We start from the raw sequence: 14,439 nt of genomic DNA on the forward strand, positions 1-14,439 counted from the left end.
ATTACAAGCAAAAAGATTGAGAATAATTTATGCCTGGATTACAGGAGGAAAGTTATCTCACAACTGGATGACAAAAAGAAAAGATTCTGTCTCTTTTTCTGGGTACATTAAGTTGCAATGCTCACCAGTGTACAACACAGGGCTTCAGAAAGGCTACAGAGCACACTCTTCTGAGTTTCTTCAAATGCTCCAGCTATGTGGAATTTGAGTAAAGAGCAGTGTAGAGATACTGAATATTCCAGGCCCTCAAGGGGGTCCAGTGGCCACAGAAAAATAACCCTCATAAACAGCTCACCTCATATAAAACCATTTAGTCAGTATTTAACTGAATGACAGCTCCCAGAAGAAAAAAATAGGGGGCAAGAAAAAGGTAACAACGTTAACTTCACTTGATTATCACAGTGATTTAAAGTACTTTTGACATCATTTATCAAACTTGGCACATTGGTATTTGGTATTTGTGATTTTTCATAAGGAAAGCCTCTCTGTTCCTTCATGGTCAGACATCACACCAGCATTTAAACTGTCACCTTCCCCTGCAAAGAAACTGCATAAATAAATAAAGCACCCAAGCTTTGCCCTTAGACCACAAAAACACAAGGCTTGGAGCACAATCAAATGACGATTAATGAAGAAGCAGAAACACAGTAAACAAGACCTCATCACCTTCTTCCTCTGTGGCTGCAAATCCCATAGCAGCAATCAAATATGCCTTCTTCCTTGAAGATGATCTTAAATGGTTGGAAAGGGTTGTGTTGGGGTTTTTTTTACTGCTATGAAGGAGAAACTCGTGTCAATCCTTTTCCAAAGTCATTCCTACTCAGGCAAAACACATAACAAGCTCTGAGAAACAAGCAGGGAAACTTTGGTCTTGGTGGAGTCAAAGCCAGTGCCAAAACAAAGCCAGAAATTAGCAAAACATTTATCTGATGAATTTGCTAGCGGAATTCCTAAATTACAAAACCGAGTTTATTTCTTCTTAAAATCTTCTGATGCAAATATATTAGGGAAGGGTGGAGGATTGCAAGACCAAGTTGGAAAGCAAGAAAACTATTCTTTTTTAAAGCACCCACTGTCAGAAAAACTTACTGTCAAAAGGAAAAACCTTTAACAGAATTGTCTAAAACACTAAGATCTTTCTATTTTCTTGTAGTTTATTAACATAAGACTTCCACTATACAAAGCTGTTGCCTTTATAGAGGCAAAACTTCTGATATTGTTAAGCAAGGGATAAAACTAGACTTGGATAGTCTCCCACCCACACCATTATGGATGGGCTTCCACCAATTCCAAGAAGGACAGCAGGTAACACTGCCCTTCACAATACACCGGCATTAAAAAAAAATGAAAGAGAAAACTAGCCTTAATAGGTTTGCTCCCTTAGAGTTTTACATTACTTCTGCTTACCTGAAGCACAAAAACCTCTATAATCCTGCCAGACCTGGAAAGCTCAAAAGCAGAAGTAAACAAAGGAGCTGAGCTTTTTCTCTTTTGAGAATTGCCATCATGCAGTTAAATCCACAGCTCTGACTGATTAAATCCCTATGAACCTATAAGAGACCACAAACAGGCAGAGGTGACATAGTGCACCCTAATGTGACATTAAAACCTCTAAAAGAAAGATCTAAAGATGCTTTGTTATGGCCAAAGGAATCTGGTGCAGGAGTGAAGCTGGCTCAACCAGTACAGCCCTTGTGCAAAGGCTGACACTAATGCCACTTCAGAATTAGGTGTACATGACCAGTGGGATCATTATAACAGAGTTACGCCAGAGCAACACCTTCAAACTGTTATGAAAGCTGACTTCTTTGATAGAATGAGCTTAGGATAGAGTCCCTGAAATTATTTAAAGGGGGAAAGAAAAACAGCATTTTGACAAAAAATTATCTTAGGGTAGCAAATGGTTAAAAGAGTTTGATAAAAGTAACCATTAAGCATTAAAATGTTTTAAAATTTACTCCACTAAACCAGTGCTTTGCCACTGTTTTACTTTTTCTAGCAGTTCCTCCCTATATAAAAGCAAGTTTGTTTTGAAACACTCTCATTATCTGTACCAAAGTAAACACAATTGCTGATGTGTGTTTAAGTCCAACACAGAGATTTAACTTCCTTAACCAAGCAAAATTTACCTATGTGCAGGCATAACACAGAAGGGTTTCTTGTTAAACACTAGCTAAATAGTCATCACACCAGGAAAAAAGTTTTATATCACAAGCGCTTCTTTTAATGAATTTTTAAAAATACAAATTGAATTTGCAGTGCACAGTGCTTTTGTACATACACATATGTAAACCCCTACAAATGTACCAGCCACAAAAAAAAAAAAAAAAAAAACCTTACAAAAAAACACTGATGAAGGAAAAGGCCCCCTTTATCAGACTCAGCAAACTTACACCAAAAAAAAAACCAAACCAACAAGCCTGCCAAAATACTTTCAAGTTGACTGCAAATAATCTGGAAGTCCATAAAGTCTGTAGTCTGGTACAGGAGACAAATTTAATTTTACCTAGATGATTTACAGGGTCCTAAGAAGACTGTGAGACACTCACTGGAAACACTGTTTTCTCCAATAATAAGGAAAAAGTTGGAAAGTTATGTCAAAAAAAAGAGGGGACAACCAAAGGGAGACTACAAAGGCATCAAAGACATGGATGGCTGAGAGAGTTAAGTAAGAACTACCGATCACGTTCAAGTTCTCAACTGCAATTGAGGCTTTACTTTTTCCCTTAAGTTTTTTCAGACTTTTTTTTCCAACTCTTAACCCATTCATATTTCAAAAATTGACTAATTCAAATGTCGAAGTCAAGCACACAGAAGTGAACACAGAAAAAAAAGTAGTTCAATAATCTTAAACAGAGAATGAAATGGCACCTGCAAAAGCTACTGGATTTCAGCAACCTAAATTAATGCACATCCCTGTTTGCTGTTACATAGAGGCTTCTGAAAATCCAGAACAAGTACATAGAAGATGCCAAACAAAGGATCTAAGACAGCACTTAAACCAGTTTAATCCATGTAACAGGAGTCACAGGGCTCTGACTGATACTGAGCTGATTGGTAGGTGTGTAAGCTTTCTAATAATTTATGTCCCACCTTCTGAAGTTTTATGGCATTTACAGAGGAAGAAAAATGAAAACATCATGCATCAGATCCATATGTATTCAGTTTTAAGCAACAGAGGAAAGACTACTAAGAATACTAAGTACTGAAACAAAGTTTAAACTCCTCTTTTATGGAGTTCAGGGCAGAGTCCCATTTTCTACAGTATTATACCACAGATATTCTGTCTCTGTATAAGTGCATACAACCAAATAAGGCAAGTCAGATCTCCATCAAAACTGAGAAACACACACGAATGTAACCTGCCAGTCACTGGTAAAATCTCATTCAGCTGCCATTTTAAGTAAACTCTTGTTACACTAGCTATCTATGTAAGTATTGGGATCAAAAATATGTTTACTACTAACATGAGCAAACTTAGGCATCTGAAAAATACCTGAATAAAAAACAGCTTTCACAATTTTCATAAAATATCACTGGAAATTATAGTTTGAATCATTAAAAAGTATAAAACTATAAGAATAAAAATGAAACCACCCAAATTTATGGATACCAGTTGCAAATGGCATACAAAATCATTCTGCATCATTTCTATTTATATAAAAATATGGAATTATTTCATCCCATGGGTTTTTTGATCTTTTTCTTCTTTGGCCCAAAAAAGTGAACAAGCAGTAACCAAAGAAAATGAAGAAAATTAGTATCTGTTATACAGGCATAATATTTTGAAAAAATATCTTCCATAAAAGAATCAGTATCATAAGAAGTAAATTTTACTTCCCAGGTATGCCAACAGCCATTACAATACAGTTGTTCATAAACATGTACCTTACATTAAGATCAACTTTTTGGTTCATCCCTCACTCCTAGCACATTCTGTTGCAGAGCTGCAAGTTCAAATTTGTCAAGCAAAATGCTTCACTTACTTCTCAAGATTGCTCATTTCATGCTACAATGGAAATGACTTTATTGTTAACATAAGGAAGACTGCAACTTCATTATCAGGTTTAAGTATCTGCTTTTCAGTTACTTAAATGACAGGCAATTTGATTTTTGTAAAAGAACACAACTGCTCTTGAATTAGGCTCAAGCCTAAGAGGTGCTGGAACTCCCCCAAACAAGGTTAAGGATGTCAAAGCATAGCAGCAACACTGACAAGCAGTACCCCTTTCTTTTTCAGTGCTCTGGTCAGCAGTTCTTGGGGAAAAAAAAAAAAAAAAAGCTAACATAAAAAGCTTCTATCTGTGCTTGAAATGAGCATTTTTATTCCTCCCTCCTATCAAACAACATCTAACAAGTTTACATTGCACTGCAGAGTAATCACTCGTTATCACTATTTCAGTCAATATTTTCCTGCTGGGAAAAAGAGTCTATTAGAATGAAAGCAGGAAGAAGAGCACCACTTTATTACCGCTCTTTCTATCCAAGTATTAATAAAAGTGGGAGAAGTATTAGTCCTACCTCTCTGCTGAGGCTCCTCCTGGCCAGATAATTGCTGAGCCTAATATTTTCCTGTGTGTCTCTAATGCACTCACAAACTGAGTATTTCAGCTCCACAAGGTCCTTGGCTGGCTTGTTTTTTCATTAAAGCCAAAACCTGTACAGGACACAGACACTATTTCCTATGATGAGCCCTCTACAGCCACTTTGATATCAAAGCCTGCAAATTAACACTGAAAGAACATTAAATAAGTGCAAGCAACTAAAAGCAGAACAAATGAGAAGAATTAAACACAAGGAGTCCCACTAGGGACATTTGTTTCCTCCCTTGACAGGGCAGACGTTTCTCCTATACAGCTGTGTATCCAGCAGTTCAAGATGTCAGGTTTTCTGACATGTCAGTATACAGAAAATACTACCATTTTATTCTGCTATACTTAATACGTACGGGAAGATTTAAATATTTGCACATTAAAAGTAGTAATTTTTTCAATGCTACCACAGTCTATAGAGGAATCATTATTTAAAAACTGTCTGGTCTAAAACCAAGACTTACATTTTTAAGTATGAATGAACGCTCATAGTTTAGTTATGGTTTTCAAGTGCTTGTGAACAGCCATGTTACTGGAACTCTTGTCTAGCACTTATAGTAAAACCATCATTTCTCAACAGATTTAATGAATTTCAGTCATTCAATATTACATGATAAACTGTATAGCACAATTAAAAGACAGCACCCAGGCAGAACTTCTATGCAGTTCTCCTCTCACTATTCTGTCATCAACCCAACAGCATATTCCAAAACAAGAACTACCTGAAAACAAAAAACAAAGCTTGGAAAACTCTTCTTAACACAGTCACACAAAATTAAGTACTTCCAATAAATGTTCCTGGTCAGGGTATCACCCCTCCCTTTGGAGGAGCTCAGGCATCCTAGCCTCTGCTCACCCACTGCACTAAGCTAACTCTTAGAAGCTGTTGGACTCGCTGTGCAGCAAACCACTTGTGCAGGCATGAAGCTGCTCTCTAAGACATGAGCAAGAGCCTGAGCCTTTCACCAGCAAAGGCTATCAACTGTCAGGAGCTTTAAGCAGATAAGACAGACCCTCAGAAAATATTCAAGAATAACTTTTTAGAGCAAGGTGGTAAAAAAGGAAAAAGGAAAGAAAGGGGGCTGGGGGAAGCCCAGAACAGTAGATTAGCAAAATAATGCATTATTCCCTCAAGAGTGTGTGACAAGCACATTCAGTTTAGCAACCAGTCAGGCATGTGTATAAACCTGTTTTTTAACATCTCCTAGAGCTCTAATTAAAACACAGAGACATTAACGACATGATATGTTATGTTCACCATTCAATTCAATAATCAAGAAGCACAGCTCTTTAATCTAACGTTGTAACAGGTGCACTTTGAAGAAGAAAAGCACTCCAAAATTTTCAAACAAAGTTTAACAAGCTAAGGCAAGCATCCCAGTATTTAATCCAGGAGAAAGTTATAACAAATAGTATCATCAGTCACGAGCTTATCCTCCCACCTCCTCCTGCTTCTCTGAAGAGGGCGACTAAGCAAGTGCCAGTGGAGCCTCCGCAGTCATGTTCACAGCTCGGGGTCTCTCCCATTCCTTTAAATCCCAGTAAAGCCTGCAGTATATCTCTACAAACACAGGAGCTTTCCTTAGGTCCAAGATCACTGCTCTAATCCCTAAATTCTTGGTCTCCTACACACTGAAATAAGATATTAAAAGTTGGAAAAGTTCAGATGTCATCTAGAAAAGGGTAACTTGGAAGCAAATGAATAAGAAAGAGTGAACAGTCCAGGGAAACAGGGAGGTGCTTGGTAATTACATCGGCATCTTTCCACAGAAAGCAACATCCAGTTTGTCACATTACATTTCTGAAACTTATTTACCAGATACCTTCTTGTAGTCAAAATAAATTGAAGTATCAAAAAACATAATACCTATAGACACAATTTTTAGGGGTTCTGAAAATTAGACATGCAGTTGTAACTGGAAAATAGCATAAAGAAAAGTACTTTTAAAGTGACAGGTGTAATTGATCATTTAACATGAATAAATATAAAAGAAATCAATTCTCAAATCAAAACGCTGTTCTTTTTATTAGCAGCATTAGATTAAAATAAGCTATGTGCTAAAATGCGAAATTTCATACAGTTATCTCACTTTTCAGAGGTGCCATCAAGCCCTCCAGATCTCCAGCATCTCCCACTCCCACCTGACCCAGCCTCCACCAGCATAAAACCTGCCAGGGCCTTGACATAACATTTTGTACATCAGCTCTTCAAGATGCAAATAGCATCTGTTGGCTTCCATTACATAAATACCCCCGATAAGAGCTATTATTAACTTGTTAGTTTCCATTTTAAGTAAAGTATGTAAAAATTGTATTTATGTCTCCAATTACATGAAGCCTCGAGCATTACAGGCACTTCAAATCTTCAGAAAAGAGAAACACCACACAATTTCAGAGGTTTCCCTCTCTGTAGAATTCAAAAGCCCCTGAGCCTCCTTAGCTATAGCTCCCACAAAAATTGTGGGAGTGGAGAGATTAAGCAACATGTACAAATATCAAGTTTTGGCTCAGTCCATTCTGTCCATAATGAAAGAAGTCACCAACTAAAACACAACACTACCACTGATCTAGACAAAACAGTAACTGTTGGGTTATAAAATGCATTAAGAGAATGACAGCTATACTTAACCAAATATTAAGTTTTACATTTCAGTTGAATACAACATTCTTTGCCATCCAGTTGCCTGGTATTTCCTGAAGAGTGGTCATAACTCTTCATCACCATCGCCCATTCAAGTAATAGCCCCCCAAAGCACATACCAACTTCTGAAGGAGACTTCTAGGGACTAAAGGAGGAAGACAAACCACAGAAACATATGTTTACATGACAATTCCATCCATGGATGATAAAAGATGCACTACACGAATGGGTGCACATTCCTTCTCCGGATGCATCCCACATCTTGCCGAGCTAACCAAAAATATGCGGGCACCATGCCCCGCTTCTCACCCACTGGGGCACGATAGTCAGAAATCAATTACAAAGATTGAAATAAGCTACCTAAAGGAACACTGCAGGAATGTTTCAAACTCAAGTCAGCTTGTACAGGATTTAGCTTCACTTCTCTCCATCAAGTCTACCAAATCCAGCCATTTTCACCATGCCCTTGAACACCTGCCAACACACCAGCCAGGAGTTGAGATCACCAGTCAAGATAGCCACCAGGCCAGCTGCAGCAAGCTCTTGAGGAAAATGCTCTACAGCATTCAGCATGTGGTAGCTACTACAGTGACCATGCACACAAGTCTCTGCCCGTGTGTATACACATATAAAACTGTACACATAAAAATAATACTAAATTGTAGCTAAGAAGGCATCATATAAATTCTTCTCCATAAGCAAATCATCCAGGTCTATCAAAAGTATGTGTATTTTAAAAATCAAAACAAAAAGCCCACAACAATCCCAGGTATCCCGATAAATCCCAAACACAAACTTCCTGATTTTCTGCCGCTGAGAGGAAGTGCACAGAACCGCAGAGAAGAAAACAGCTGGGTTTATTCTAACACTACACTGAGATCTATCTATCTCAGCCTCTTACATTCACAGCGGATTTTCATGGTTTTAATGAGATCCCAAATGAACATGCATCCTTGCCAATAAATGCCACTGCATATGTTCCTACATCAGTTCTCCAGCAAACCTTTGCGGGTATCTGCTACATGTACGCAAGACAAATATAACAAAAAAAGACCTATGGTCAGACCCAACTCAGAGGAATTTTTCCCACTGGGGGAGTGAGGCTTTGTTGTAAAAGGAACTTAGAAAGAGGAAACATCAAAGGAGGGACAGGTAACAGAAACAGTTCTGCTATTTTGATTATTTTTACCACATCTAAAGTCCAAGTTTTGCAAATAAAGCGAGTTTTCCTTCTCTCTGCAATAAAAACAGGGCATGCATGTCATGTCTAGTCTGAAAAGAGGTCAGAAGTTCAGTTTAAAAAGAAAAACAAAACAACAAAAACTTTAGATCCTAAAAGTACTAACTTGCTTTTACTTTGAAAAGGTCCATTTTTAACCAAAGAGACTTCAAATTGCATTTTCTCCCATTGGTAAGTGAAGGTAAAGACTTTTCTGATGTCCCTTTAAGGAACTCTGTGGCAAGCTGGAAAGTTATGCAAACGTGCCTTCATCCAGGTCGACCTTTCCAGCCTAAGGCTCTCACGTTTTCAAGGCAGCTCCCGAACCATCACTAAGATGCGGTCTCACTGAGTAGAGATGAGCAGGTGAGCTCGAGATGCTCTACAGAACAAGCACCAACCTGATGTAAAAAGTCGGCTGCTGATTAAGCATCTTGCAAGCACCAGGACAAAATACATTTCTCTTAATCTTTCAGTTTTAGCACAAAGGCTCTTTTCCTTTAACAGAGAAGCACAAAAGCCTTCAAGTGTCTAGTGTGTAGTAACTGAAGGTTTTCTAATCACACCTGGATGTTGTCTTCAGCATCCCTTCTCCCCCGAACATGAAAAAAACCATTGGGCTTTGAAGTGCAGCACAAATTTAGTGATATTTTAATAAAAATACATAGCTACTCATTATAACAATTTGCAAGCAATAGCTGAACTCCTAAAGTAACTACAAGTGCTATTTATAAAATAACTATAGTTAAAAGACAGAAAAAAGTGGTGTTTATTTGCCTGGAAAGATGTATTTTAGGGTGCCTTGTACCAAATTCTTCCATTAATTAATCATCCCATTATTATTTGCAAGTACAAATACTTTTACAACATCCCCCGCCGCTAACCATACTGGTCGCGGCACATCCGTAGAACGAAGCCATGCCTTTGCAGGAAGATGAACAGCATTAAAGCAAACACCATGCAAGGGAGGAAGGTTTGATCTGGAGAAATGAAGTCAGGACCTCCCTGTTCCTCTGCCGGCAGGCACAGAGGGCACTGGGGGGCCATCCTCCCCCGCCGCTCAGGAGAAAACTTACCTTGGCGGCGCGGCCGGGCAGGCGGGAGGGCTGCGCTAGCGCTTCATTGTCAAACTCAGTTCTAGCAAGTTCCTCGACATACCGGCGGAGCGGTGCTCGGCGGCGGACAAGCGCCCGGCTGTCTGTCTGTCTGTCCGTCCGCCCGCCCGCCAGCCACGCCCAGCCGCGCTCCGCAGGGCCCCGCCGGCTCGGGCACCGCCGGCTCGCCGCCTCTCCGGGCTGCGGCGAACAAAAGGGCGCTTGGCCGGAGGTCGCCCGGCCCTCGCCGCCCCCCGCGGGTGCAGCGCCCGCCCGGCTGCGGAGCCGCCGCAACTTTTCCCTCCGGACGCGGCCGGGGCCGCAGCGCCCACACCGGACGGGCTGCCCGCCGCGCCGCCCGCCGCCCCCGGCGCGGCTCCGCGCGCTCTCCGCCGGTGCCCCACGTACCCGCAGCGCCCGCCGCCGCTTCCTCCTCCTCCTCCCTCCTGCCCGGCCTTGGCGCCAAACGCCGCCGCCGCAGGCCCGGCGCCTCCCCCGCACAGGCCCGGCGCGGCGGCCCCGGCGCCCGCCCCCCGCCCCGCCTCCATGCGGGCAGCCCGGGCCGCGCTCACCTCCCGCCGCCGGCCCGGCCCGGCGCGCCGCCGCCTCCTCCTCCTCCGCCTCCTGCCCTGCTCGCTGCCGTGGGCGGCCGCGGCCGTCAGGGCTGGCGCTCCCGCCGCGGCGGCGGCTCCTGCTGCGGGTGCTGCTGGTGCCGTCCCGCGCCGGCGCGCATCGCCCCCGCTCGCCCGCCCGCCCGGGCCCGTGGCCGGCGGCAGCTCCCGCCCTGCGTGCCGGCTGCTCGGCGCGCCCGCAGCCCGGCCCGCTCCTCCTCCGGCGGCGGCAGCCGCACAAGAGCCCTATTGTATTATTGACACTGCTGGGCTCCAGGCCCCGCCTCTTCCCCTTCCCTCCCTGCCCGCGCCGGGCCTTCCTGCCAGCTGCGCCGGCAAAGCCGCCCCCCGCCCGGAGAGCGAGCGGGAAGCGGACGGCAGGGAAGGAAGAAGGGCAGTGTGTGTCTGGTGAAGGTGTGGAGCGCATGTCCTGCGAGGAACGGCTGTGGGAGCTGGGCTTGTTCAGTCTGGAGAAGAGGAGGCTCAGGGGTGACCTTATCACTTTCTGCAGTCACGAAAGGAGACTGTAGCCAGGTGGGGGTCGACCTCTTCTCCCAGGCAACCAGCGACAGGACAAGAGGTCTTAGTCTAAAACTATGAGGGGAGGTTTAGGTCGGACGTGAGGAAGAATTTTTCCACAGAAAGGGCGATTAGGTACTGGAATGGGCTGCCCAGGGAGGTAGTGCAGTCACTGTCCCTGCAGATGTTTAAGAAAAGACTGGATGTGGCACTCAGTGTCGTGGTCTAGTTGACATGGCAGTGTTTGGTCATGGTTTGGCCTTGATGCTCCCAGGGGTCTTTCCAACCTAATTCATTCTGTGATTCTGTGAAGGGGCCGGGGGGAGAGAACCATACCTGAAACCAGGTGAGAGACAGGAGCTGGCTCCCACCGCTGTCACATGTTCCTTTTCCCTTTGCCAATTCAGAAGATGAGCCTAGGGGCAATGCCTGGTCTTTATCCCTGAAGGCACTGGCTACCGATACTCAGCTTTGGACTGGACAGCTGGTGGCAGTGACAGAGGTGGCCAGGCACCTCACCACATCCCTTTTACCTTCCAGCAGCTTCTGAGGGCACAGTGCCCTCAGCCCAGTCTCAGCCCAGTCCAGCCTTAAACTGAGAACATATTGCCTCAGTGGCACAATCTGTAAAATAATGAACGTAAACGTTACCTGAAGGCTGCTTTTAGCCAGCAATCAGTGTTAATCACTCAGCCCATGACACTGAAACACGGAAAGCACAGTAGGAAGCATCAGAATAAAGGAAACAGTGGCAAAAATTCAGCAAACCTGCTCTGTCGTTACACCCCACACCCACACTCATTTCCCATACTGCTATTATCAAGTATCGCTTGCGTCAAACCCTCTGGAAACCCCTTTTGCCTTCCTTACAAGAAGGACTGCTGCAAAGAGTCCTAGCTGGAGATCATCCTTCAGCTGCTGCAGCCCTGTTTCTCCAAGCACACAGTAACTGAAGCACAGAAGGGCTATGGAAACTCAGCAGAGAGAGAAAAGGAACCTGGGAACTCAGATCTGGGGTACAGGCCTTCTCTTGAGGCCAGGCATAGAGAAGAAACAGCAAGATTATAATTAGAAGTACAAAGGAGAAAAAGGAAGAGATAAGCAGCAAGCGTGGAAAGGATAGTTTGGCATGCCTGAGCTGCATTTCTACAATGTTTTCTGACAGCAGCCAAAAGATGAAGAGAAACAGATCATAAGAAAGGAGGCACTGTTTCAGCCAAATGTTCCATCTAGCTCAGCCTAGCCTCCCACCTGCTCTACCAAGTCACGGGCACCTCGCACTGACTTCCTCTTGGCCCATGTGGGCATCCACTGGAAGATACTTCCCCTGAGTACTCTCCAAGTACTTAATCACATTTCCCAAGCAGTATGTGGAGCATCTGTTTAGTAACCCTCAACAAATCACTTCTCCGAGTACTTGTCCAAGTCAGCTCTCACTGAATTCTTGTAGGCTTCTGACTGTAAATCACTGATGGCAAGGACTTCCATGCATCTACTACCTGCTTCAAAATTTAAAAAAAAATAATATTTTTTCTTTGGAATAACTGGTTCATATTCTTGAGTGTAATATGAAGCATAGGTTTCTACAAATGCAGTTAGACCACAATTAAACAGCAATGCTGACACGTATGACTTCCTTCACACACCAGCAATCACCTCATTTGCCTTCAGTTCATTTACCTGCCAGAAAAGCACTCTGAGCAGCTTCAGAAAACCACAATATCGAGTAAAACACCAAGAATGCTGCCCCTACCACCACCACTTGTGGAATCCTTCGTATCGAACCAGGTGAAGCAGGCAGCAGGGCAAGTAATACTGAATTTAAGGCAAGAGATTTGAAGACCCAAATGAAGGGAATTCAGAGTGATAAAGTTCAGTACGAAAGACCTGTTTTCTTGTCATAAAAGAAATAAAGTCTGATTGAGTTAAACTAAACAAACATCATTTTCAAGTACCAATATCTTCATTAGGATTTCAGAACAATTTATATTTTTTGTGCGTCCATGAAACCTTAGTATACACACAACACACACACATGTAATGTTTAAAGTATCCATCATTCTGAAGGACAATAAAGAATGTATACTCCCATCAGTGAAGGAAACATCCTTACAAGAAGTTTCCTGACAGATTACTTTATATATGTGTGACCTCATCAGGAGCAGATGCAGCCCAACCCAGGAAAGGTGTTTAGCAGCTATCTTCATTTCCCATATCTGGAATCACACACACCTCCCTACACTGGCTGTCACATGTCAAGAGAAAATGACATCCAAGCTTCTGATTCCATAGTAAATCCATAGCTGTATGTGGTGGGCTCATAGCCAAAAGATAAGTGACATAGGAAAACTAGTATCAGAAAGTCTGTGGGGCTACATGTTTCAATAAATGCTTTACATTCACTGTGTATTTCTATAGGAACACCGAGACGAATAAATAGGAAGCAGATTGTACACTTTTGTTCTTTTTGAAAACGTATGCAGCACAGTTTCTACATTTGCTCACAAAAGGATGAACTTCAGATGCTCTTATGCACCTAGAGAATATAAGGAATTTACAAAGCCAGATGTTAACACATTGATAAAATGTAGCACAAACAGGAAGTCTTCCCAAAGGAAGAATGATCTGGAAACTAGAAGAGGTATGATCAGGGTAAAATAATGTATGCACATATACCATACCCAAGTTGAACCAAGTCCTAACTCAGCTGTACAAAAGCTGCCTGTGGTATATTAGGATATTAAGAAAGTTACACTGAAGTAGAGTTTAGCATTTGAGGAGATGGTCACGCAGAGTTTAACATGGATCTGAGCCACAAAGGAAGTACCTCTAACTGAAATACCTAGAAGTACTCCAGTAAATTTGAACAACAACAACAAGTATTTTTTTGTACTGCATCTGCTACTGCTAATCAGATGCCAGAGAAGAAAAAGACAAGTATGTCACAGAGGAGTAGTTGGGGGAAATAAGCATTGGAAAGGCCTGGGAAGTTAATTCAAACCCCTTACCTCCAAGTCTTTGTGGCATTCCCAGCCTGCACATAGAAGCCTCCACGGCCAGCGATTCTAGTCGTCTCTGATAAAATAAATACACAGATACCAAAGGCTGGTATACTACTTTTCTTTTAAATGCATAGATGCTGCATAAAATTCCCTTCATCAGCAGAGCAGATACCATTGATGAAAACTTGATACAATGTCCTTGAAACCAGAGCAAGCATTGGCAGTTACTGGCAAGAGACAGAAAAGGTTAACTTCTTTATTTTCCTTTCACAGTGAGCAAAATTATTGAACTGTTACCATAAAGTACAAACATGCACCTGCAAATGAGAGCATTAATTACGACTGCAGAGAAACTTTCATTCTTCTGTGTAAAAAAATGCAAAGCAGAATCTCAAATAAGGATGACTAGCCATCTCTAAACCCTTGTGACTAAAAATGTTTCTAATACTCACTAGTAGAAATAGAAGCAAAGAGCACTCAGAGCTTCAAAAGATAGTCTTTAAACACTTAAAACACTTTAAACAATCCTTTAGCACTTGTTGGGGCAGCTATCAAAAGATGCCCTCAGGTCAAAGTACAGCCCTTCCATTTTATCTCCAGGACCCTATAAAAAAAGGCCCCTGAAGTGTTGGGTTTTTTTTGTGGAGGGACTTCAGAAATGGGGGGGAAGATCTCCCTTCATAAAAAGAACAGCACATTCAGACAAAAAAAAAAATAGTACTTTCACAATCATGAACCATTTGCTCTCTTAAGAGCAAAAT

The 14,439-nt window shown here is 42.4% G+C and overlaps 1 protein-coding gene across 5 annotated transcripts in view; it reads right to left on the bottom strand.

Annotated features, from left to right (window-relative positions):
• The window catches only part of JADE3 (jade family PHD finger 3), a 64,613-nt gene extending 54,014 nt beyond the window's left edge, over positions 1 to 10,599 (bottom strand). For 2 of the 5 annotated variants that reach the window (XM_068182645.1, XM_068182648.1), the window contains exon 1: positions 10,119 to 10,251. Coding sequence is in view for 1 of the 5 variants with exons in the window: in XM_068182643.1 (XP_068038744.1) it covers positions 10,119 to 10,584 (466 nt within the window). In the remaining 4 variants the exon portion in view is untranslated. Of the gene's footprint in view, positions 1 to 389; positions 520 to 9,528; positions 9,550 to 10,118 lie in introns of those variants that run through there. The other 3 variants (XM_068182643.1, XM_068182646.1, XM_068182647.1) reach the window with 3 other exon arrangements.
• Between the last annotated feature and the right edge of the window lie 3,840 nt (positions 10,600 to 14,439).

Source organism: Anomalospiza imberbis, chromosome 2 (assembly GCF_031753505.1).
Source record: "Anomalospiza imberbis isolate Cuckoo-Finch-1a 21T00152 chromosome 2, ASM3175350v1, whole genome shotgun sequence".
NCBI lineage: Eukaryota > Metazoa > Chordata > Aves > Passeriformes > Viduidae > Anomalospiza > Anomalospiza imberbis.